Genomic DNA, 27,147 nt, shown 5'->3' with positions numbered 1-27,147 from the left:
TGCTTGAAATTCACTTCAAGGAAGATCAGCAGTATATCCAAAAGATGCAGCTACCCAGCCACTCCTTCGGGTTTGACTCTTATCAGCATGAATGTCAGAAATGAGTTTGTTTCAGGAAGATTAGAAGCTTGACAGCATGATGTTAGAAATGGGCTGTAACTGATGACATTTAAATTATGCCAGCTGTGGTGATTAGAAATACTTTCATCCTTGACGAAAGGTATTCGAATATTGTGAGGCCAGTAGTATGTATCCTGGTGTATCTGGTGCAGGGCTTGATCCCTAAACGCCCTAGGTCATCAAGTCAAGTGACTGTGACTGCCTGATGCCCAGTGTAATGGGAAAACAGTGCTGCCAGGTGTCACATCAGCATGGAAGAGAATATTTCATGTAAGATAGTGGCTAGAACTCTAGAAGGGAACAGATCACAATGATCTACATGTAACCCCCTCCCAGGAGAATGGACAACAGAAAAGTGGGTGAAGGGAGACCGGTCAGTGTAAGACATGAAATAATAACAATAATTTATAAATTATCAAGGGTTCATGAGGGAGGGAGGGAGGGGAAAAATGAGGAGCTGATCCCAAGGGTTCAAGTAGAAAGAAAATGTTTTGAAAATGATGATGGCAACAAATGTACAAATGTGCTTGACACAATGGATATATATATGGATTATGATAAGAGTTGTATGAGCCCCAATAAAATGATTTTTAAAAATTTTTAAAGAACATCTAGAAGCAAAGACTGATGGGACATTGTCAACCTTAAAAACAAGTCGGAGGAAAGGCTGTGTGCCTGCCTGGAAGAACACTTGGTCAATAAATGTGTATCTATATGGGAGGGCTGGTCCGAGTTCTGAAGTCCTTATAACCAAGGTTGTATGGGAGTAGCTAACACACATGCCTCTCAAAAAAAGACCTAAGATTTAGTGTGTCCAACCTGGTTTAGGGCAGCCTGCAACGAAACCTTTCCTAAATAGCTACCTTTGGGAAATAGGTGCTTAATAAATGATTATTTACAGACCACACATTATAGTTCACATCAGGCTGTCAATACGCTATAATGAAACTTTAGGTATATGATGAATTTAGGTATATAATGAAACAGTAGATATATTAAAGTGAATCTTGAAAATGTAGTTTTCAAGAAAATCATTTTAAAAATCACTCAAAATCTTACCTCTTTGTGATAACCAATATGACTTGTTTCACATGTAGTTTTGTAGGTTATTTAATATTTAAATGTATTTTTACTTTTTTTTGGTAACCTACCTTTTCCTCATCTAAACATTATAAACATTCACACATTATCATATCTCTTAAAACAAATCTTAATGATCAAGGGATAGATTTTAAACAAAGATCAATAGTAACCTAAAACAGTCAGTCATCTGTTTTATTTCAACTTATAGCAACACTATCTATATAAGTTTTTGAGTTTAAAAATTTTTATAGGCGCAGACAGCCCAAATATTTCTCATGTCAAACAGTTGGTAGGTTGAACCAATGACCTTGTGGTTAACAGTTGAACACTTATCCAAAAACACAAGCAGGGCTCCAACAATAATAACCAAAACCAAACTCTCTGTAATGCAAACTCAATGCTGACTCATAGCAACCCTGTAGCATTTCTAAGACTGCGACTGTTTACAGAGGTAGAAAGACCGGTGTTTCTCCTGCAGAGCTGCTGGTGGGTTTGAACTGCTGACCCTGCAGATTACAGCCCAATGTGCACTCACTACACCACAGGGGCTCCTACCCAATGATACTAAAGTGGGACATACTAAAGATAAAACACTTGTGAACATTGAAAGACATTATCAAGACAGTAATAAGAGAGCCCACAGACTGGGAAAAGATATTTAGCAATGACATATCAGACAAAGGACTTATTACTAAAATCTACAGACTCTTGCAAACTTACAAGGAAAAAATGAATAGCCCACTCAGGAGGTGGGCAAAAGACTTGAACAGAAGATTCACAAAGGAGAAAGCCCGAATGGCCAATAACATATGAGAAAATGTTCTCTATCATTAGCCAGGAACTGCAAATTAAAACAACTATGAGGTACCACCTAACACCCACAAAGATAGCCCAATTAAAAAAAAAAAGCAACAATGTTGGCGGGGGGTGATGGTAGTGAGTTAGGAATTCTTATTCACTGCTGGTGATCTTGTAGATGTGTACAGTCACTGGGGAAAGTGATTTGGCAATACCTAAAGCAGATGGAAATCGAGTTACCTTACAACCCAGCAATTCCACTACTGGGCATATGCCCAGAAGAAATAAGACAGACCACGACCAGACATCTGCTCTCCAATGTTCATCACTGTGCAGTTCACAATTGCAAAGAATTGGAAACAGCCTAAATTTCGATCAATAGACCAATGGATTAAAAAACTCTGGTATATACACATAATAGAATATGATGCATCCCTAAGAAAAAGCAATGAAATGATGAAACACCTCATCTCATGGAAAGAGTTGGAGGATATTTTGCTGAGTGGTTAGTCAAGCACGAAAGTGAAGTACAATGAGTCCACTAAGATCATTTCAAAGGACATAAGAGAAAATGTACACAACACACACTTCCTGGGTTGAGGACCATAAACTCTGGCAGGAGCCAGACCAAACCCCAATGACTTAAACATCATGCCAAAACAAACAAACAAACAAACAAACAAACAGGCCAACTGAGGGGTCGGGGAAGAAAAATGACAGCAATGGGGCACCAGGGCACTAATCTACCCAAGGAGAGGGTGTTGTTTATGTCTTCACAGGAAAGGGAGAGCAAGAGTAGACCTCATTCCAGAGTGCCAATCCTTGAGGGTGATGTTCCTGCTCAGAGCAGTTCATTCCCAGAGAGGACTGCAGGGCCAGCTTCACCTCAAGACTTGACGTCCTCTCCCTAGATGACAGCACTACAGAGGACAGCCAGGAAGAGTTTGGGGAGAGCGGCCAGTGTGACCCACCCACATGGAGGCAAACCAAGAGGGGGAGTGCAACAGACCAGTAATGGGAGGGAAGCCTCCCAGTCCCGAGGAATCCCGATTTTAACTTCTGACTCGGTGGGGGAGGGGGCCAGCACTTGGCACCTCATCTGAACTGGTTGGGGCCACACTGAAAGTCTAAAGGTGTAATGGGGCCAGGGGTGGTTACTCTAGACCACTCCATTCCTAACTGCAGGAATAGCAATGGGGACTTTTAAGATGCATACCTTTTGGACACGAATGCTGGAGATTAAAAGGGTTTGTGTTGTTAGGTAAGTAGGTCCCAAGATAATGGAACCCTGAAAGAAAAAGGGACTGTATTGATGGATTATAACATGTCCTTGCTATTTAATAGAGAGATATTTATCTACTGGGTCAGGATCATTGCCAGACTTGGGACGATTTATATGGTCTTTCCTGTGTGTGTGTGTGTGTGTGTGTGTGTGTGTGTGTTTATCTACAGTCAGGATAGGCAATCACAAGGAGACAGTGATGGAACCAACGGTTCTGAGGGGGCACAGGAGGGAAGGAGATGGGGGGAGTGAGCAGTGAGCCAATACTGATGGGGACAGGGGAATAGTAAGGGTTCTAAAATTGATGGTGAGGAGGGTGTAGCTTTCTCATTGTTTTAGTCGAATTGCATCTGAGAGGAATTACTGAAAGGTGAACTGTGGGTAAACATGATAGTGGGGCAGGAGGAAAGAAAGAAAAAAAGAGGAAAGAAGGAAAAAATAGAAGTATATATAGATATGTAAATATATAGGTGTATTCATTTATATATGTATATATATATGTGTGTGTGAAAACAACAAGGAAGCAGGTGGACTTAAGTCTTAAGTAGGTACAAGAGTGTTTTGTTTTAATAATGTGACATTGTATGAGACTCACCTTCCAGACACTATCTCTGAAGACCAAATGGGTGCATAAGCAAATGTGCTGAAGAAAGCTGATGGTGCCTGGATACTCAAAGACATAGCATTATGGTCTTAAAGACTTGGAGTTAAACAAGCAGCCATCTAGCAAGGATGCAACAAAGCTCCCATGGAAGAAGTACACCAGCCTGTGTGATCATGAGGTCTCGAAGGGAATGGATATCAGAAGTTCAAAAACAAGCAATCAGATTGACACGGAGTGTAGACAAAGTGGAGACCCAAAACCCACCTATAAGACAATTGGACAGTCCCTCACAGAAGGGTCACATGGAAGGGATGACATATCCAGGGTGCAGTATAGCACTGATGAAACACATCAATATCGTCTTGTTCTTTAATATTTCCTCCCCTTACTATTATGGTCTTAGTTATTAATGGTCACCTCATTAATCTTGTGGGACCTGTGTATGCTCATTTGTATAATTAAGGTCATTTGATGTATGAAATCCAAGATAGATAAAACTTGCAGAAATAGTGATAGGAGTAGTGATTCCCTGAGGGTATGGGAAGAGTGGTGGTGGTGGTGGTTGGGGAAGAGGAACTGATAGCAATGTTGACTAATTAGATATATTATATATGTATAACTAATCATATATATTATATAATTCATATATATTATATATATAGCTCCACTTGAGGAAAATGAACAACAGAATTGTAGGTAATGGAGACATTGGATGGTGTAAGATATAAAGGGTTCCTAGGGGGTAGGGTGGGGGGGAGAGGCAATAAAGCAGAGCTGGTTAGATCAAACATAATTGGGCAATTAAATAAAATTAAAAAAAATAAAATTTTAATAAAATTTTTTTAAAAAAGATTTAAAGTCTTGGAAACTCAAAGGGGCAGTTATACCTACCTGTAAGTTCATTATTAGTCAGAATTGACTCAATGGCAGAGTTTTTGAAAATAAACATCTTTATCTTTTCTTGATCTCAAGGAGGTTCATTTGATGCTTCATAAAGGTAGATTTTGGCTATTGGTTTGAACTCTCTTTTCTTCTTCATTTACTAAGAATTTATATATTAATTAAATACATATTTATATGGTAAGTTGGGAATGAATGTTGAATTTGATAAGATACATTTCAGTACCAATTAAGTTGAGATTCAACCATTTCAAGAAGTAACATGTGATCAAGAATCAGTTGTATCGCAGGAAGAAGCCCGAGCTGCACTGTGGGTGTTGGAAGTTCATTAACCTGTGCTATGCAGATGACACACACTCTTTCTTGCTGAAAGCGAGAACCTGAAATACGTATCGCTGACATCAAAGCGTGGAACTCCGTGTCAAGAAAGCCAGTTTCTCTTTCTCATAATTCTTTGTATGTGAGACCCCTTAACAAAATTGAGTACTTATTGCTGCTGTAATCCTAAACAAATCACAGTTTTGAAGTCAGCTGGAATCAAATCTGTGGGCCTTGGCACGATTCTTACCACTGCAATGAAAGTACAGCACGATGCACATTTACTGTGGCCAGGCAGGTTCTGCTTGGGCGTGGGCTAGAGGTTAGCACGGTTGCCAGGAGTTGGTCTTTCTTCAATCAGACTGGTCAACTGCTCTGACAAGATACCTCAGGGCTCCTTGGGACATTACCAGGTACTTAATAAGCACTATGTTGGTATTTGTAAGTATATTGTTTACTAATATTTACTTTTTCATTTCTGGTCTTGGAGTTGGCCTGTAATCCTGCTTTTTGCTTCCTTCTCTGAAAAGCTTATAGCTATCTGTTTTCATGTAATGAGACTACTGAAATATATGATAATAATATCGTCTTAAAAATTTGAAGACAAAATGTAAAAAAAAATGAAGACAATCGAATACAGATGCCTCTAGCTTCATCTCTTTCTTGGAAGATATTCTTTGTCAAACTGTACAAAATCTTTCAAGGTTACTGGATTATTGGATTTCTACTTATACAATCAATTATACATGAATTTATATATCGCTAGAAGTTATGTATTTAAATAATTAAATGCATATCAGCAAATAAATGCACATAGTACTTTCACCAATTAGATTTTTTTCTATCAGATTGGTTTCATAATCACTTATCCAACTTCCTTTTAAGCATCTCTTTTATTTTCTTCATGATGCTGATTTTCTGATTCATTGTTTTATGTGCAGAGATCTAGCTCTTGTATTTATGTCAATTTTACCTTTTTTTACTTACAAATTCATTATTTTTCACTTTTATCTCAATTATCTCTTATTGTCACCTTGGTATCATTTTGATATTTATCCTCACTTTCACTTGAAGGCTTATTTTATATCTTGACATATTTATAACCTGATTAGATAATCAGGCTTTTGAAAGTGGTGACAGGAATGTAGGTAACCAATGTATAGAGCTAGTTTGGTGAATCTTCATCCTCGTTACATTTCCTGGACAACTGCAAATGGGCACAGTATGGGATCTTTCTGATTCTTCGTCCCAAATGGCTTTGCCGACCCTGGGGTTGATTCGAACATCTGGTATCCCCATCTCCTTTGTGGTATACTTTTAAATCTCCTTGAGAGCCCGAGGACACGCTTCCTGAAGTCCATGCCAGGGAAGCACATGTGGATGATGATGATGGTGTGCTCTCTGGCCAGCAGAATGGCCCTTCTTCTCGTCACCTTTCTTTGCAGGACCAGGCTGGCAAGGACTTCTGTGTTTTTATGGTTGAATCCCTGTAAGCTATTACTGTACCTCCAAGTATAACTTTGGGTATGTTTTATATACTTCAGAGAGAATGCTGTTACTATCTCCCAGGGCTTTGATTTAATTGTCAAAATAGTATTTCACTTACAGGTGGATAGGATTCTATTTCACTTCTTATATGACCAATGTAATTTCTGTTTGGGGGCATCTGAACTTTTCTTTTTGGCCAAATCAAATTAATATCACTAAGTGGTCCAGACGAGGAGCATGAAAAGAAGGAATCTATCACTGTTGTAATCAATAGACAGATTAGCTCTTAAATCTACCTCTGTTGACCAGGAGGGGAAGGGGAAGGGGAAGGGGAAGGGGAAGGGGAAGGTGCAGGGAGAAAGCAGGAACCAATCACAATGACCTACTATAATCCCTTCCCAGAGGAATGGACAACAGACAAGAGGTAAAGGGAGACACCAGAGAGTGCAAGACATGAAATAATAATAATAATTTATAAATTGTCAAGGGTTCATGGGGGAGGGAGGGGAAAAATGTGGAGCTAATACCAAGAGCTCAAGTACAAAGAAAATGCTTTGAAAACGATGATGGCAACAAATGTACAAATGTGCTTGACACAATGGATGTGTGTATGGATTGTGATAAGAGCAGTACGAGGCCCCAATAAAATAACTGGAAAACAAATCAACCTTTAAAAAAAAAATCAAGCTTTGTTACAAATTTTCTAGCTTTTTAGTTAGTTTCATTAGTCAGTGATCAACACAGGCCTATAAAAATCTCAGTATTTTTACTTAATAGAATATAATTTGTGTTTTTCCTTTATATATTTTGATTCTTGAGTTTAAGTTCTTAACTGTCATGGTACATTGTAGGATGTACTTTTAATCAATAACAAATAGATTTCTCTTCCGTTTTATACATTTTTACTTCAATGATACTTTGTTATGGACGCTGTGGTGGGAGCTAGGTCATCTTATTTTTGATTGTGGCTCATACTTACACAATGGATTTTTACCCATCTTGTAGTTTTAACCACGCTAGTTGCTGTTTTATGTTAATGATTATTAATGAAAATGTTACATGAACAAGCACGTAGCCAGAACAAGTAACGTAGGTCAAGGAGGGACTGACCAGGGACTCTCCCACATGAGGAGCGATAAGTCATCGCTGCTTGCACTACTTTATCACTGCTGTGTGGAAATGCTGCCAGTGGTGTCTTGTTAAAGAGATGCTAAGGTATGGATTTGGGGGAAGTTTCTCGATTTTGAAACATTCTGTGGCCCTTTCTACTCAGAAAACAACATCATACTCAATAAACTACATATTTACCAAATAGGTTGGATTTTATTATTAAATCAAATTTAAAGTATTAGACTTAATGTAACTGATAATAGAGAAATTTGTTATTTCTTCCTTTTTCTTTATGCTTGATTCCTTCCTTTGCTACTTTAATTTTGTTGTGTTTTTATTTGTTTTTAAAACCATTTTATTGGAGGTTAATACACCTCTTATCACAATCCATATATCCATTCATTGTGTCAAATATATTTGTTATGTTTTCTATGTTGGATGCTTTTTAAAAATGCATTACATATTCAGTAAGTGGCACTCTTGAATTCTATGGTGCATTCTCTTCAAATGTATGTAAATTGTTTCTAAATGTGATTCTCATATAAAAGGAGGAATTTATTATACTCTCACTTATCAGAATCATTATATCTGATTTCATTTATTTATAAAGTAATGATTTTGCTTATAAATAGTTAAACACCTATTTTATTGAAAGATTAAATTATGCTTCTCCTTCAAGATAAGATAGCTACATTCTATTTTTATAATATCTATTATAATTACTTATCCTGGGATCCATATTTTTGTATTAGATGTCCTTCCTTCTAATTCTTTTGTGATTCTTTTTATTTCTCAGCTGGAATATACCTTTGAAAATATTTTCTTTAAGAAGGGATCATACATCAACTGCTACCATCCTAAATGAAAAGAAATGTAACTGGGAAATAAAATTACTACATTGTTGGCAGTTTTTTTTTTACCTAAAAGTTTTTAGATGTCAGTTCTTAAATGCCTTCTTACATTGAATGTCCTGGAGAAGATGTCGAGCAGGATTTGTCTTTTTTTGTTGTTTGGTAACCTATTTTGTCTATTTGTTACTATTCGTTACTGTTTTTCTTTGAAGCTTTGGGTTGAGTTGAATGTTGTAGAAGAATCTAGCAGACTGTAGCCAACTGTTGGTTTATTTTCCTCAATTTTCCTGGGTAGCCTCTAAATTTTTTACCTCTAAATTTAGTTCTTTTTTCAGTTAAGAGCAGTACAAATAAATAAAAATGAACCCATGAAGTGGAAGCACCTCATACCCATGATTATCCCCCAAGATCTGAAGGAAGTTTCTCCTTTGCCTGGTCCATATCTCTGCACACCATCCTCAGAGAAGGACACAAGGAAAACCACCAGGAATACTGTCACTCTGCTATTCAAATCACAGTGGCACATTCAGGCTGTTTCTGGAACATCTCTTACATTTCTGTATGTTCCCATCCGTACTGCTACATTCCCTATGTCACTTTCCATCAGAGGAGTTGTGCTAATTTTCCCATCGCATCTACCTATGGTTCTCAATCTATTCTACTTTTTGTTTGCTAAATTACATATCTAAATCATAATTCTCACAAAATTATATATATGAAATTTTTCTTATTGATTCAAAATCAACTGAACTCTTTTCTCTGGCATACAAGGATGTCCCAATTCAGATAGAGAGAGAAAGAAAGAGAGAGAGAGAGAGAGAGAGAGAGAGAGAGAGAGAGAGAGAGAGAGATCCCTGTATTAAGTCTTCATAAGGACAAAGACATCTAGATGAGGGAGAAAATCCGCACGAGGCCATATGATATCCAAAGGATTCATGGCCATGCTGCTAATTACAGAACAGAGAAAACAAAGGAAAGTTCTCACAAAATCCTTACTGGTGGCAAATCAATTCATCACTGTCACAGGTGGGGCCACAGAAGCAGGAAAGGGCCGTGTTTGGGATAAACACACCAGTACATCCTAATTTCATATGGGATCTCATTTTGGAATTCTAGAACATTGTCAGACTTTTCTGATTGTCTAATTGGGGTTTATTTCTCAAAGGGTGGGGACCAGTCATACTCCTTTTCCTCCCTCATCGCGTCTTGTACATCAAGGGTGTTCCACATTGAAGAGCTGCTAGGTCTTCTAAAACACTTTGAGGACCTGGGCTTCAGCACAGAAGTTCTCCTTCTACAATCATTACCTGATCTGGTCCGTTAGAATGTGAAGGAATTCCTTGATGTCATTTGTGTGACCGAAGCTAGGAAGATGTGCTCCAAGCGCTTGGCAGAATCTTTCAGCTTCTTCCCATGTCCTTTTTCTCACAATTCTTTCTATGTGAAACAACTTCACAAGACACAGTGTTAATATGTTTCTGGTCTACTCACAAACAATTTACAGTTTCGATGTCAAGTATACTCAAATGGATCCTCATCAGTCTAACGCAAGGGAAGGATAACACACATTTACTGTGATACAGTGCTGTGTGGACTAGCAGCTAGCATCAGGGCCAAGAATTGAGGTATTCTCTCACTCAGAGTAGTAACCTGTTCCCACAGACACCACAGAGCCCCTGAATTCCTAGGCTCTGGATCAATGAAGTGAGCCAGTGGGTAGGGCAATGAAGGGGCTAGCTAGATGCTCTGGTAGCAGATTTCTACAAAGAACATGCCAACGGTATAATTTAAAACAGTATAATATAAAAGAGGAAGACCTGCATAAATGCAAGGCTATCTTCTGAGGAGCCAACGGATAGTCTACATTGGCACACAAATGCCGATGGCAAGGTACAGTTGGCCATGAAAGACTGTTTCTTGAGTTTGTGATGATGACTAGTTTTGGAAAAAGAATCATATCTCCATGTTATAAAGGAAGAAGAGGACACTTAGAAGGAGGAGGAGAAGACGACACAAAGTAGATTGAACTATCGGTCGAGATTCTCCCCTTCCCTGAAAGGTAATCATATGTTCTTGCCCTGGCCTCTTGTTGGGCTGGACTCGGACTCGGGGACTGTCCAGGGGACTTACTATGATCACTGTGGTATTAAGAGATGGGAAGAGAGGAGCAGATCGATCGCTGGAACCCGCTAATGTGGTTGAGCATCTCTTCTGAGGCTGTGGCTCACTACAAGAAGACTTTCATCTTGCCCCAGATGAAGGGCGTCAGGCCCCAGCCTGCAGCCTGGCGCCCAGCCTGCTAGTCCCACAGAACCTGAGGCTAGTCCCACAGAAGCTGAGCTAGAGCAGTCACTCCCTAGATGACCCCAAGAATTAGAAATGTGAGCATAAGTATTATAGAGTTGCTGTTTTGGTGTCATAGTGGTTATATGTTGGGTTGTTAACTGAAAGGTCAGCAGTTTGAAACCACCAGCCACTCTGTGGGACAAATATGAGGCTTTCTGCTCCTGTCAAGAGTTGCAGTTTCAGAAACCCACGGGGGCAGTTCTATCCTGTCTGACAGTGTCACTAAGCGTCAGAATGAACTCGATGGCAGTGAGTGTGAGCTTTGGGATGTTACTGTTTGCTTGTAGAACAGATGGCCGTTGTTTCCGACTCCACCCACAACGCCAGGCCCCAGAGTATAATTGCACCCCCTCCCTCCCCCACCATGTTTTTCAAGGCTGTCATAGTTAAGGGAGCAGTCAGGTCTTTCTAATTACGGGTTCAATATATTTATCATACAATTGTGCTTATTGAACCTGTCATTAGTGGTAGGGGGCTGGCTCTCCCCAACTCATACCACACTAACCAAAAAGTCACATCTTCCCATATATATATATGGTATAAAAGTCATTGAGAGCATGAGTGACAGAAGAAGAGAGAATCAAACAGTGGAGTCAGATACATTTCATGGTAGCATGCTCATCTCAGTCCCGCTTGGTGGTCCAGTGGAGAGGGGGGGAAGGGAAGGAGGACAAGGGGAAAGGGAAACAGGGGAGGCCAGGGAGAGCAAGTTAGAGAGATCTCTACTGCTAACCCAGGCTATATATACCTTGGGGGCATGCATGCCCACTAATTACAGGTAAAGACTTAAGTCACAGGAAGGGTCTGTGCTATAGGTAATACAGTAATGAGAGGGGGTGGTCTAGGGACATACACGCAATAGGAAGAGGAGGGATTGGGGGTATACATGTGACAAGATGGGCAGATCCTAGATTTAGGATGGCAGTTTAGCTTTGGATGTCACTGAGCTGGTTTGATCTATTCTCTGGATCACCATAGGAACAATTAGCAGTAGGGTGTAAACCCCACCTACAGGAACCAAGCTAATGGTTGCAAGCTTCAGGGAGGAAATAGTCCATTGTCCCTAGCAGCAGGGAGCAGGCCCACCCCTGTGGTGGGGTGAGACAGCAGTCAGCCAGCGATTGCCTTCAGGGAGGATGCCTGTAGCCATCTGACCTCCCCCCACAGGTTAGCAGTCAAGTACTTCACCACTGGCACTAGCAAGACTCCTTGGTCCACTTAGATAATAAAGGAGTATTTGTTTTTCTTTTCAGATAATAAAGGAGTTTTTGTTTTTCTTTTCCTTTTACACTGTCAAAGGTGATGACAATTAGAGAATCAGAGAAGAAGAATTAGAGGAAAAAGAGAATCATCTATCTAGTGCCCGCATATCATGCAAGCTGCCCAACCTCCCAGGATAAACAATATTGTCTAAGTCAACTAAGGAGTCTTGCTAGTGCCGTGTGAAGTACTTGACCCTAACCAAAAATTCAGACCTTCTCAGTGGCTCTGTGGAAGAAAGACATGACTGCTTCCTTAACCATGGCAGCCTAATGAAGCCCGTGGAACACACAGAGCATACGGTGACGAGCAGGCTGACACCAGAGGCTCCTTATGCAGCAAGGCACGATGCCTGCAGGTGCTCTGTGCTCCCAGGATGCCTTTGTCTGGTTGCATGCTTCTATGGGGAAGAGCATCAATCCGTAGAAGGACACAGACTAGGGTTGTGGCAAGACAACGTCATGCAAGGACTGAACAAGAATGATATTTTACCTTATAGCAAGAAAGACCAGAGGGGAAACTATGCCATCCATCCGGACAGGCGTCAGTAGGCTTAGGGGTGTCTTCCTTCTGCTCCGGGGGTCCGTTTACTTTCTTGCAAATGGAAAGTGCTCGGAAGTTCCTGCAGTCTTTCACCTCCCACTTTCCAAGTGACTTTCCTGTTGACATAGCCGCGCACCCACCTAGAGAAGCTGAAACGGCAGTGGAGAATTTCACTTAAAATGACAGCTATCTATGCAAGGCTAAATATTACCCAGTGGCTCCACTCTGAGTCACAGTGGGGAGAGAGAATAGAAAAGAAACTGGTGGAAAGAAATGTGCAATTCAATATACCATATATACTTGTGCTTAAGGCGAGTTTTTCAACACATATTTTATGCAGTTTTTGTGGCAAAATTAGTGCTTCGGCTGATATTCGGGTCGTCTTATACTCGAGTGTATACAGTATTAAAGTAAGAGCTTACTACTTGCCAGTTACTACTGCAAGAAGATTAAATTGATCAATCCTCACAACAAACCTATCAAGTAGATTCCACGGTCATTAACCGAGGCACAGTAAAAAGCACATGGTTAGCCTGCTAATAAATGGTTCAGCCAGGATTTAAAGTCTGGTGGCAGCTTCCATGGAAGAAAGATGTGGCGGTCTGCTCCAGTGAACGCTGCAGCCTTGGCAGCCCTCTGGTGGACAGTGTTGCCCTCCCCATTAGGGCTGCTAGGATTTGGAATAGGCTTCACAGCAGCAGCTTAGGTTTGGGGTTTGCTTCCAGAGCTGCACCTTAAATCTCTACGCTGCTCAGGAGGGTCTAGGTATCTCAAATTGTAAATCTCAAAATACAACTTGCCCAGATTCAAATTCAAAGTAAGCTCTGGTTCAATAGAGGTAGAAGATACTACATAGTAACCTACATTTGTTTCTTGTATGCCAAAGCATAACCTCATTATTTACTATCACTTTGAAAGGCAGTATGTTATCAGCCCCATTTTCCTTAGGACGATTAAATGACTTGTCCCCAAGGGAAAGTTGGGTGGAGTCAAGATTTGATCCAGATAGGCTGGCCAAAGGCTGCCCTCCAGCAAGACTACTAAAGGAAAAAACAAAGCAGGAGGCCCCCCATGCCCTGATCTCAAAAGCTAATAAGGTGCCAAGGCAAACAAAACAGCCCAGGCCCGGTACAATGACCGACAGACACAGACCAAAAGAACAAAATTCAGAATCGAGAAGTAAATCCATTCACTGATGGCTGGCTGACTCTTTACAAAGTGCCAGAAATCATTAGATGGTGCTGGAAAAACTGGATAGTCATTTGCAGGAAAAGGAAACGGGACCCAAATCTCACACCAGGATATAAAACAAACTCAAGGTGGATTAAGAGCCTAAATGTAAAACCTAGAAGTATAAAAATTATCAATTGGAACAATTGGAACGCATGTACGGTCCCAACACACGGCATAAGCACACTATCAAACAGCACTGAGACCACACCAACAGCAGAAGCCCGGCGAGATGACTGGGACTTGCCAGAAATTAGACACTTACGTGCATCTGCAGATTCTGAGAAAAGTGTAAAAAGAGAACACATAGATTGGGAGAACTTTGGGGCAGTGACATATCAGACAAGGGACTCATCTAAAAGTCTACAGAAAATTTCAATGCTCTCCAAGAAAAAGACAAATCATCCAATTTTAGAAATGGCATTGGGCATGAACCCAGGCAGACATGCAGGCCGCCAGCAGAGGGAGGGAGAAATGTTCACAATCAGGAGTCGTTGCTGGTCGGGGCCATTGAGCTGGTCTGGAATCCCAGCGACCCTGAGAACAACGGAAGGAAGCACCGCAGGTCTCGGGCGACCTCACAATCGTGGTCTGAGCCCAGTGGGGCAGCCACGCTGTCACTCCATCTCACTGAAGGTCTACCGTGCTGACCCTCTGGCTTACCATGCGCGGTGTCCTTTTCCAGAAACTGCTCCTTTCTGACAACACGTCCAAAGCAGGCTAGACAAAGTCTCACCATGTTTATTCAAAGGAACATTCTGGCTGTAGTTTCTCCAGCAAAGGAGTTGTTTGTTCTACTGGCAGGCCTTGGTACATTCAGCATTCTTTTCCAATACCATAATTCCAACACAGCAGTTATTTTCCAGTGTCTGACTCACTGTCCAGCTTTCGAAGGTATGGGAGGCGGTGGAAAACACCATGGCTTTCATCGAGTAGCGCTCAGTCCTCCATGCGCTGTCTGCCCTCTCTCTTTTATATTTTAAAGAGGTCGTATGCAGCAGATTTGCGTAATGCAGTAGGTCCTTTAATTTCTTGACTACTGCTTACACGAGCATTGATTGTGGATTCAAATAAAAGGAAGTCGGAGACAATTTCAGTATTGTCTCCATGTTTCATGTCGTTATTTATTGGACAACTGTGAGGATAATTCTTTTGTTTACATTGAAGTGTAATCTATTAGCAAGTGCCGTGCCTCAGTCTTCTTCTTGCTTTTAGCAAGCAACACTGTGTCATCCGAACATTGCAGGTTTTAAATGCGTCTTTGTTCCCTCCAAATACATCTAGTCCAGCTTCTTGGATTGGATAAATACGGGGAAAGGACACAATCCTGACACAACCATTTCCTTAGTCATCCCCACCACTTCTCAGCACGCCCTTTCTGCTTCACAGCAACCCTTGAGGAGTCTCTGAGGCTGCAACTCTAACAGGAACAGACCGCCTCATCTTTCTCCTTTGGAGCTGCTGGTGAGTTTGAATCACCAACCTTATGGTTAGTAGTCCATCCATCACTTACCAGACAGTGTAACGGGGCACTGTAGCCATTAGAGAGATACACATATAAACAACAATGAGATAATATCCCACATCGGGATTAATAGAAAATATTTTAATTAATGTATTTTAAAACTGAAAACAACAAATGCTGGGAAGGTTATGGAGAAACTACAATCCTATCTTTCTGGTGGGGCTGTGAAATGGCGCAATCACGGTGAGTAACAGTAGGGTGCTTTATTAAAAAGTTGAAAATAGAAGTACTATATGATCAAATAATCCCAATACTTGGTATATATCTGAGAGCAATGAGAACCAATACATGAACAGATAGCTGTACACCCATGTTCATTGCATCAGTAGAAGAGTGATTAAACAAGCTATATGGTAAGTAAACACCACGGAATTCTACCCTACACGAATGAATAATGATGAAACTTCAAAACACAACAGGCATGAACATGAGGACATTGTGCCAAGAAAGGTAAGTCAATCACAAACAGACAAATATGAGTTGAGACCATGATTATATAAAGCTAAGGAAGGTGTGTTAGACAAGGTTCTCTAGAGAGACAAAACCAGACTGATAGATAATACAAGATAGATAGATAGTACAAGAAATGAACTGTTAAATTATAAAGCAGTACAAATGGCTCAGTGCAACTCACTCCTGTGAGAGAGTTGTGAGACACTGGCAGTCCTTTAAGTCTTGAGGGTTGCCAGCAGTCCTCTGTAGAGAGAGCTAGGCTATATCAGCACAGGAAGCAAGCAGCAAGGCAGGTCACCAACCATCAGCCAGGTCACCAACCATCAGTCCCCAGCAACAGAGATGTACATTCCAATCGTGTGGCCTTAAAGGGAGCCCCACACTGGTTCGATGATCAAAGAGTGAGAGACAAGAAAGGTGAGGCTCACCGAGCCATTTATCTCTCCGCCCTTCAATTAATACCACTTGTGTTTATCGGCCAGGCTGGCACAATAAACTACCTCAGAAGGTTTTCACACTAATAAAAGTATTCATGACGGAAGGGGAAAGGAGGGGAAATTACTACCTAGAGGTACCAAAAAACCAAACTCACTGTCACTGAGTTGGTTCTGACTCACAGGGACCTACGTAGAGTTCCCAAGGCTTTGTAAGTCTTAAGGGGAGCAGACAGTAGAGGGACTGGTGGATTTAAATCACCAGGCTTTCAGCGAGCAGCCTGAAGCATATCCATCAGGGACATGTATTAACTTGGGCGAAGGGGAAGGCTAAAAACAACAACAGCAAACACACAAAGGAAAAAGCTATGCTCCGTTTCCATTACACCACACTGCCTGACATGAGTAGAAGACAAGAAGAGTCATTTACATTGAAAATATCATAGACAAATGCTACCTCACTAGACAGAGGCGCCATGTGATCTCGTGGCTCTCGTCTGAGGCTAGAAAGACCAAGGAACTGGAAAGATGGCGCTGTACCACCTGACCGGGAGTGCTATTGTTTCCCTGTTCTGTCTCCTTCCCATGGCTTAACCATGGTAGATTAAGCTGGAGGAAGCTAGAAGACAAAATGGTAAAGAGAGCTTGATCACGGACTTCCTTGCTATGGAATGGAGGGAATCACCACTGCAGCCACTTTCTGAGCAGATCTTCACCACTGAGGCTCAGGAGAATGTGACATTTATTCTGAGTAAAATACTGGGGTGTCTATTTTTCAAACCTTCTCTATTTTACATAGAATATTTCTAATTTACAGTGATTTAACAAGGATCAATGTCTGTATTCTCCAACCTCTTCTATAAATAAGAAGATGGATGGTGTTCATGTCTTTTTGTGCATATATACAGAAGAGTATAATTAGTAATTGTTTTGCAGGGATTGAACTAATATAAAAATAAAAGTGGTTTTTTTCCCCCTGTGGAAAAATTGTTTAAACAAGGAAACATAGAGTTAAAGTCTCACAATAATAATACTAATAACAACAATACAGGTGGTCCAGAGATGGCCACATCTGTTGTATTGTCAACACACTCACATTTACCGTGGTGGCCACAGGTCACTAATATGTGGGGAAGTCCCTATTTCAAATATTGTGCTTGATTAAATACAATGTCTGTGTTAGGAAAGTAGTTGTCTTCAGGATCACTTTACAAAAGCTGGAAAAAAGGTGAGGAACGTGGGATGCTTTCTAACGACTGTCTTATAAAAAGTCAGATCTTTTTAAAAGCACTGTATTTGAAGTTAGGAGAGCTAGAATCTATTAATTCAGTGACTAAGTGACCTTTGTCAAGTAAATCTCATGTGTTCTAAGAATCTACAGTTAATTATAGTCAATACTTTCTGTTGGTTGGAAAAAAGATTAGCCAATTTTCAGAATGAATTCAAACAGTTCCTGGCTTATCTCTACCAGTGTACATGTTCTGGACTAGCCAGATTTCTAAGGTAGAACTGGGTCCTGATGGGCGGGAGAAAGTATTAAAGAACTAGAGAAAAGTTGAATATTTCATCGGTGTTATAGTGCATCCTGACTGGCTCATCTCTTCCTTGTGATTCTTCTGTAAGGGGATGTCCAGTTGCCTACAGATGGGCTTTGGGTCTACACTCTGCACTCCCTTCCTTCACATTGATATGCTTTATTTGTTCTGGGTCTTTGAAGCCTATCGAAATCTCATGATCACACAGACTAGTGTCCTTCTTCCCTGTGGGCTTTGTTGCTTCTGAGCTAGATCGCCACTTGTTTATCTTCAGGCCCTTAAGACCCCAGATACTATATCTTTTGATAGCCGGGCACCATCAGCTTTCTTCACATTTGCTTATGCACCCACTTTGTCTTCAGTGATTGTTGGGAAGGTGAATATCACAGAATGTTGGGCTATTAGGACAAAGTGTTCTTGCATTGAGGGAATATTTGAGTAGTAGAGGCCCAACATCCATCTGCTACCTTAATACTTAACATATAAATGTATGTACATAGATTTATTTCCCTATCATTATTTATAAATATACTTTCAGATGTATATGCCTGTATTTAGACCTCTACAAATATCCTTTGCCTCCTAGTTCTTTCCTCTATTTCCTTTCACTTTCCTCTTGGAGGACATAAATCTTGTCTTTCTCCCATGGTGGGTTTGACCTTTTAACCTTGCTGCTAGCAGTCCAAAGTTTATCCTAAAGCACCACCCAACTCATAATTACCCTTTAATGTTATTTAAATTTGCCCTCACTTTTAAACAATGGAACCAGTGTGTATTCACAACATAATTTTCATCTCTGCCACCTTCACTTGCAGCCCATGTGTGTAGCTTCTAACTCCCTGTAAAGATTTGAAGACTTTTCTTGCACTCAGAAAACACAAAAACTCACTGCCATCTAGTTTATTCCTATTTATGATGACCTTAAAGGGCAGGGCAGAACTGCCCCTGTGGGTTTCTGAGACTGTAACTTTTCACAGGAGTAGAAAGCCCCATCTTTCTTCCTTGGAGGGCCTGGGGCTTCCAACTGCCGGCCTTGCAGGTAGCAAGTCAATGTGTAACCACTACCCCACCAGGACTCTCTCTTGTACGCAAGTCAGGTTAAATAAAAACTCTGTGAATTTATTGCAACTTCCCTACAAATTCGACTGAAAGACACACTTGAGAACGATCTCTTCCTAACCGGGGACCAGTAATACTAGGATGTACTCCCTGCTTACTTCTTAGCCAGGGAAAATAATGGAAATAAACACATTCTATTTGGAGAAAGAAGTTAAAAGCAGAGAGATAAAAATACTAACAGCTAAACCATGAGACTTCTACATTCTGTTTTATATTTACACAGAAAAGCAAACAAACAAGCGAACATAAGAAACCTCGAATGACGCTTTAGCTGGTGTTTCTGAGAACTGAACTGTCTAACTGCTTTTACTGGGCCAGCCCCAGGGGTTTGACAGGGAAGCCACTGCTTCGATTGATGGTTCCATAGTTAGACTCTGGCTCTGAAGATCATAAGTTTCCTCATATTTCAAACTTAACTGGAGCATATAATTGAGAAAGGTGTTGCATTTCGCCCATCTCCATATTTTACAATTTTAAACACGGAGGTATTTATCTTACCTGGCTCAAGAAAATTCCAGTTGGAAAAAGTTACAGCTCGCTTCATTCCGCCTACACTTGCCCAACTGTACTCTCCACTCGAATCCACATCTCTCAGGCCAGTCCAGAAGTACTGGTTCAGAAACTTATCCGACTTTTTAATCATGTCATTCAGGTATTCTTGCTCAAATCTGCAAAAGGAGAGTTAAATTAGCAATTGCTTTACTGCGATGAAATTCATGTATAAGTTGAAGGTGTACATTTTCCTTAGGAAGAAGGCTGTTTTTCAAAGGTAGACAGAGTTCAAAGTTCACCACAACAGTTTGCTGATGGGCACACCTGCTAGTGATAGTCAGATTGCAGTTGGTTCCGAAAGGGACTTTCTCCTTGTAAATCTTGTAGCAGGTCTGTCCGTGCCTCTTCCAGCCCTAAGCCAGGAGAGAAATAGGGTCACATTGCTTTCCAAACCATGGTTCTGCGACACTGATCACATCTTACAACTTGAGGAGGCTGGACACCTGGCTGGGGCATTTGCATATGTAAGGAGGGTGGGGTACAATTTCATAAACAACCTCTACTACACTATGAGACTCTGCCTGTCAGAAATTGCAGCTCAATTCACTTGACTCATCTTGAGACCATAATAACAGTTGAATTCTTTTTGAGCAGGAATGCTAAAATTAAGTGGAGAAAATAAATATATCAGTATTTTGGATAGTAATCCTACACATTTTTATAGAAATATACAAATAGCTCTTTTTCTTAGCATTCCTTTTGTTCTCACACAAGAACTACTGGATGCTGTGATTCACTGATCCTTCATTTGCTCTAATGTAAATGAACAGAAGCTGTTAATTCCTTTGATCTTTTGAGTCTCAATTTCTTAAGTTTCAACTCTCACCCCTAAATGAGAAAGCGCAATAATGTTTGGGAAAATTTACACAGAGCCGTTAACATACCTCATTTGGAGGACACATCGTATCAGAGCCTGGATCACTGACTTTTTCTCCCTCTTTTTTACATACATATTTCAGTTTCTTGTCGCATGATTGGACTTTCCACTGACCTAGCTTTGAAAAACAGGGGTGGGGGAAAGTTTGCTTACAAAATAAGCTATTTCATATATATTGAGAAGTGAACTGTGAGATATTTTAAATCAAGGCAGCTTCTTTTCCCAAAACACTGATTTGTGAAAGAATGATTATAAGCGAATGAGTAAATCTGAGAACATATGCCTAAAAAATGGTACCCAATAGGCCGGTCACAGTCAGTCTCATGGAGTTACCTCAGCATTGCTTCAAGGTCCTAGTGGGAAAGAGTCTCATTTTCTTATAAGAATTATAGCAAGACTATCAAATGATAGTGCAGAAGCTGAAGAGAGGGGAATGTAATCCACCCACAGTGGCCAGCATCCTTGAGTTTATCTACGTGACTTGCTCAGAGCTTTTCCACAGGCTCAAATATCGGATGTGGTACCCAATCTCCTTCTCTCAGTTTTTTTTTCATGTAGTGATGTCAGTTAGAATAGCTCCTAAGCATTCTAGAATCAAAGGGTTTTCCAACTCTACCCCAGTTTGAACTTAAAATCCTCTCAAGTATACCACTCAACAGTACTTTTACTTAACTAAGTCACTCTGGTTTTTTCAATTAAATTTGTATTACGTCAAATGTGATCAAGATCAGTGCCTGCTGTCTGTTATTAGGTGCTGCTGGGTGTTTTCTAACCGTTAGCAACAAGAGTACAAAACACCGTCCAGCCGGGCCCCACCCTCGCAATCCTTGCTGAGCCTGAGGCCAGTGCAGCAGCCACTGCGTCAACCCATTTGATTGAAGCTCTTCTTTGACACTGACCCTCACTCTACCAAGCATGGTGCCCTTCTTCAGAGACTGCCCTCCTACTAACATGTCCAAAGTAGATACGACAAAGTCTCGCCATCTTTGCTTCCACGAAGCACGCTGACTGTCCTTCTTCCAAGACAGATTTGTCCCTTCTGGCAGTCCATGGTGCCTTCCATCTTCTTTGCCAACACCATAATTCAAATGTGTCCATTCTTTGTTGGTTTTCCCTATTAATTGCCAGTTTTTGCATGCATGTGAACAAGTGAAAATCCCACAGCCCCAGTCAGGCGAACCTTCATCTTCAAAGTGATATCTTGGCTAGTTAGCACTTGAAAGAGATTTTTTGCAGTGGATTTGCAATATGTCATCCGATTTTTTTTGACTGCTTATATGGGCATTGATTGTGGATCCAGGAAAAATGGAATTCTTGCAATTTCAATCTTTTCTCCATTTACCATAATACCGCTTATTGCTGCGGCTGTGAGGACACGTGGCTGCATACGGAGGCATAATCCAAACGGAAGGCTGCTTTAGTCTCTGTCTGCTTTGTAGGAAGTCATACATTCCTCGCATACCCACAAGATCTCAATTTCCTCTTTGGTACTCATCTAAAAGCATCTTGGGAATCTTTTAAAATAGAGTGACATCCTTCTAAAAGCATCTTCAATACTGAGACAGGTCTACATAGGCATATCATTTACTGCTCCCGCTGTAAGTCTTTCTAGAAGTTTGCAGGACACGGGCAACCTCCGAAACAATTAGGGGTCCACAGGCATGTGACACAAATAAAACTATGAGGAGCATATGTCCTTTCTGTTCAAATGCCCTTAATTATAATATAGGCCATAAATGTTTAGGCATTCTACAAGGCTAAGCTGAACTGTGACAATGTTAGACTTAATTTTAATGTAACTTTTTAATATCTTAAAGCAAAATAGATATAGAATTTTATAAGAACATGAACTCAGAAGAAAGGATTTTTTTCAGTTTAAACTGTGGCTGTAGGATAAATAACCTACTGATGGCAGAAGGGTGTGTAGAGGAACTGGGTGTGGGAGAAAGCAGATGATCAGATCAGTCAGGGTGATGGTGGTTCTATGAGTGGAATATGCGTTATAAAGGGATTGGGGGGCTCTTTTATTAAGGCCAAAGCAGATGTTCCCACACAGGAGGTGAATTGGTTATGTTATAATTGCTTGGTTTTCCGGTAGCTCTAAGAAAGACAATCTGTCACTTATTACTATATTTCCTAGCTTATATATCAATACCCCAATCAAAGTATTCTCAGTAGTATTCTGCATATAAGTGTGGCAATAAAGATAGAAATAAACTACAGACAGTTGCTTACCTTTCCTAAATAGCAAACACAATTGGGAGTCTTATTGTAGGGAACATTTGGCTCATTCTCATCCCAATATGTTAGAGTAACTTCAGTACCATCTGACCACTGAAATAAAGTTGGTATGTTTATGTTCTTAAGACCTGTCCATATTTCTTCTTTGGCATCTTAAAAAAGAAATTATTTGTTTGGTTTTACTCAATTACATACTTCAAAATGTACATAATTACGACTTTTTACAGTCTGATAGGGGATTTTCTGATAGGGGCCTTTCTGATAGGAGGTTTGAAAGATCTTGACAGCAGACTGAACTCTGGGTAAGATGTTGAGGAGGCTGGCAGGCTGGGCATGGAGGGGTTCACAGGTCCCTGATACAGGTAAGGTAGACAGGGATATCAACTATAGGTGACTGACATCTCACTTAAATAAACTTTGCTTTATGAAAATTTCATGAAATTTAACACATGCCATCTACATTGCAACTAGATTAAGAATACTGCCTTCCCAAATAAGCAATTATGAGAGGGCTTCAAAAAGTCCATGGAAAATTCCTTTACCTTTTCAGTTCATCTTTCCATGAACTTTTTGAAGTCCCCTCGTCCACAGTCCTTGGCAGAGAATAACAAGGACTCACTCAACGGTTATAACCTGCTATCATAGAAGTCTTGGTTGCCCCTGGTTACCATGTTCAGCTGCCAACCACAGATTAACAGTTCCAACCCATCACTGTTCCATGGGAGGAGGCTGTCTGCTCCTATAGAGATTTAGTCTCAGAAACCCTATAGAGCAGCGGTTCTTAACCTGTGGGTCGTGACCCGTTTGGGGGTTAAACGACCCTTCACAGGGGTCACCTAAGACCATCGGAAAACACATATTTCTGATGGTCTTAGGAACCGAGACAACGCCTCTCTCCATCTCCAGGCGGGTCTGTCCACATGCAGATATGTCCACATATGAGTACCCGGCGTGAAGACTTACCCATGCTTCTAGACGAAATTTCATTTATTTGTCATTAGAAATAAATACTTTACAATATATAATTACATGTTGTTTTTGTGATTAATCACTATGCCTTAATTATGTTAATTTGTAACAATGAAAATACATCCTGCCTATCAGATATTAACATGATGATTCATAACAGTAGCAAAATGACAGTGATGAAGTAGCAACGAAAATAATTTTATGGTTGGGGGGTCACCACCACATGAGGAACTGTATGAAAGGGTCGCGGCAATAGGCAGGTGGAGAACCACTGCTATAGAGGGTCCCTGGGAGTCTGGAATCAACTTAATGCTAAAGCACTTATTAACTTGAAGGGTGAATGAAATAAGTAGACATTACATTCCTACTTGCATGCGCTACATTTCAAGTGCTCTAAGCCACGTTACTAGTGTATTCACGCATTTCCATCATTGCAGAAAGCTCTGCTGGACAATACTAATCTAGAGGATCGAATGATAAGCTCTGATTCGTACTGAGTCTGAAACAAAGGGGACATTCCGATGTTTCAACCCTCTCGAGTCCGAGGGATGTTTAAACTTACCCCCACCATGGAGCTGTGTAACAATCACCTCCACATCGGCCAGAGAATGAATGCTGATGAGGTCGCTGCGGAGGGCCTTGCATTTCGTGTGCGCCCCATCCCAGGAATCACTCTCATTCACCAGCAGAAAGCAAAATCCATTACTTGGCAGCCAGCCTGCATCACAGCGGGTCTCAGAATATGTCCACACATCTGGGGGTGAAAGCAGCTGTTTATATTCCAACAAAGATACATCTGATTTGAATCAACAGTATCACAGGGTCTTGTTTCTTTCATTGTACAGTTTCTGGAAAACCGAGTGATGTGATGGGAGAAGCTGTAGTGACAAGAATGCGTGTGCTGCTTACTGTGCGTTTAAAGAGCCCTGACGACACCTGGCTAAGCATCATGGGGCTGTGAACTGTGATGTTGGTGGTTCAAACCCAATAGCCTCTTGGAGGGAGGAAGAGGAGGCTGTCTGTTCTCAGAAAGATTTATAGTCTTGGGAATCTTAGGGAGCAGCTCTACTCTGCCCTATTGGGTTGCTCTGAATCAGAATCAACTCCACGGCCGCGGGCTTGGTTTGGGGGTCATGTGTCTATGGCATGGTAAGAATCCAGGCGGAGAGCGGAAGAATGATGGGACGTAACTAACAGGATACCAAGAAAATGTCTTGTAGGGCTGGCTGGACAAAGATGGGTTCAAGGACCTAGACTCTGTAAGGAGAGACTCCCTTTCCTTCACCCTAGCAGACTGAACTAAGGTACAGGAGAGCTAGCTGCAGGAAAATCTTGTTCTGGGTGCAGGCTTTGTTAGGTCCCTCTCTGTCCTCTGCTCATCAGAAGGTGATATGCAGTTGGGCCTCCTTGGAGATATGGTCAATTTAGCAAGGGGTTGGGCATGAACACCTACTGTGGAATGAGAGACAGGCAGAGAAGCAGCCTAAGACATCTATGCATAGCGGCAACTGGGAGAAGGGCATTTCTTCCTTCCTCTCCTCTGGCGGAGTTCTCATGGAATTAGTGACTTCTGGCTTAGATCACAAGAAACCTCACCCAAGTGAAGGTCGAGGAACATTCCAGAAAACAAGTAAGGATTGAAAGGAAACAAAATACTCCCAAGGCTCTTTAAACAACAGCAAGTGGTCCTGTCACCCGGGCATCATCAGTTCCAAACTACACAGAATGTTTGCTGTGAGAAAAGGCCATTAAAAATGAAAACACTTCTTATTTTTTATTCAAGGGAAAAAACCACATAGGTTGAGCCAGCCTCACACACTGGCAAGATAACTCAGTTAACTCCAAGGTTTTGAAATTGCACTTATTTTTCACAATTAGGTTCAAGGAACAGAAGGGGACAATCACCCTTAATCGGCCTTAAAACAATCATTTTCCTATTCCAGTCTTTGTATCTAAGAACACATATTTCTGCAAGATCAAAATGATGAGCAGGCATATCATTTTGTTCTGCTCTTTGTACTTAAGACCATAGTTTCCTGCTGGCACCGTTATTTTAATAGCTGCATATTATCCAATCAAGCGGAAACATCATGAGTTACTTAATAATTGGTACTGTGAGGTATTCACCTAACCTGTCATCAGTCACTCTATGTTTATTTGTCCTGCCTTTTTCTATTATGTCTTTTTTTGGCATGAACTAAATTTGGTTTGAATCAACATGGAAGATAAATATTCATTTCCCCTAATTATCTTAACAAATGTCCTGATATTCTTTATATTTCAATTTATAGGTCTCTCCTCCTCCATTAAAACAGCTACTGATGGTCCTTTTGGATGAAAAGACACGCAATGCTTTATTCCCTTCTCCCCAATTCCTTAAAGCAAGAGGGTTTAAGGCCCCCTTTTCCCCTCTCAGTTTTGAGTCACAGGTTTTCTCATCCCGTGGGACTTCACCAAATACCGGCCAGACGCTGGGCCCTGTGCTGACTGCCAGGTAGGCCCTCTCTGCTCTTGCAGACCCTCCCTGCTCCCCCATTCACCAAATACCGGCCAGACGCTGGGCCCTGTGCTGACTGCCAGGTAGGCCCTCTCTGCTCTTGCAGACCCTCCCTACTCCCCCATTCACCAAATACCGGCCAGACGCTGGGCCCTGTGCTGACGTCCAGGTAGGCCCTCTCTGCTCTTGCAGACCCTCCCTACTCCCCCATTCACCAAATACCGGCCAGACGCTGGGCCCTGTGCTGACTGCCAGGTAGGCCCTCTCTGCTCTTGCAGACCCTCCCTGCTCCCCCATTCACCAAATACCGGCCAGACGCTGGGCCCTGTGCTGACTGCCAGGTAGGCCTTCTCTGCTCTTGCAGACCCTCCCTGCTCCCCCATTCACCAAATACCGGCCAGACGCTGGGCCCTGTGCTGACTGCCAGGTAGGCCCTCTCTGCTCTTGCAGACCCTCCCTGCTCCCCCATTCACCAAATACCGGCCAGACGCTGGGCCCTGTGCTGACTGACAGGTAGGCCCTCTCTGCTCTTGCAGACCCTCCCTGCTCCCCCATTCACCAAATACCGGCCAGACGCTGGGCCCTGTGCTGACTGCCAGGTAGGCCCTCTCTGCTCTTGCAGACCCTCCCTGCTCCCCCATTCCTCACACACGTCTGCTGTTCGTCTCCCTCCCTCTTTCCCAAACACCTTGGGAAACCCACCTCCTTGTGGACATTTTGTTCGTAAGCACCTACCTGTTTTTTTATTTTAATAAATCATTTTATTGGGGGCTCCTCCAACCCTGATCACAATTCATCCATCCATTGTGCCAAGCACATTGATACATTTGTTGCCGTCATCGTTTTCAAACATTTCCTTTCTACTTGAGCCCTTGATATCAGCTCATTTTCCCCTCCCTCCCCCACCCTCCCTCTCTCATGAACCCTTGATAATTTATAAATTATTATTTTTTTCATGTCTGTACTTGATCTTAGCCAAAAGGCCGAGAAGTGATGTATTTTTTCCATGTCC

The 27,147-nt window shown here is 41.4% G+C and overlaps 1 protein-coding gene across 1 annotated transcript in view; it reads right to left on the bottom strand.

The window, feature by feature from the left end:
• Positions 1 to 27,147, bottom strand: part of LY75 (lymphocyte antigen 75) — a 114,848-nt gene that overhangs the window by 60,069 nt on the left and 27,632 nt on the right. Inside the window, exons 7-13 of the mRNA XM_075529667.1 lie at positions 24,201 to 24,392; positions 22,664 to 22,821; positions 20,436 to 20,546; positions 19,816 to 19,904; positions 19,498 to 19,667; positions 12,653 to 12,852; positions 9,862 to 10,004 (exon numbers count right to left, since the gene is read on the bottom strand). Of these exons, the coding sequence (XP_075385782.1) occupies positions 9,862 to 10,004; positions 12,653 to 12,852; positions 19,498 to 19,667; positions 19,816 to 19,904; positions 20,436 to 20,546; positions 22,664 to 22,821; positions 24,201 to 24,392 (1,063 nt within the window). The remainder of the gene's footprint in view (positions 1 to 9,861; positions 10,005 to 12,652; positions 12,853 to 19,497; positions 19,668 to 19,815; positions 19,905 to 20,435; positions 20,547 to 22,663; positions 22,822 to 24,200; positions 24,393 to 27,147) is intronic.

Source organism: Tenrec ecaudatus, chromosome 13, assembly GCF_050624435.1.
Source record: "Tenrec ecaudatus isolate mTenEca1 chromosome 13, mTenEca1.hap1, whole genome shotgun sequence".
Lineage (NCBI taxonomy): Eukaryota > Metazoa > Chordata > Mammalia > Afrosoricida > Tenrecidae > Tenrec > Tenrec ecaudatus.
This window is presented reverse-complemented; position numbering and strand designations above follow the sequence as displayed.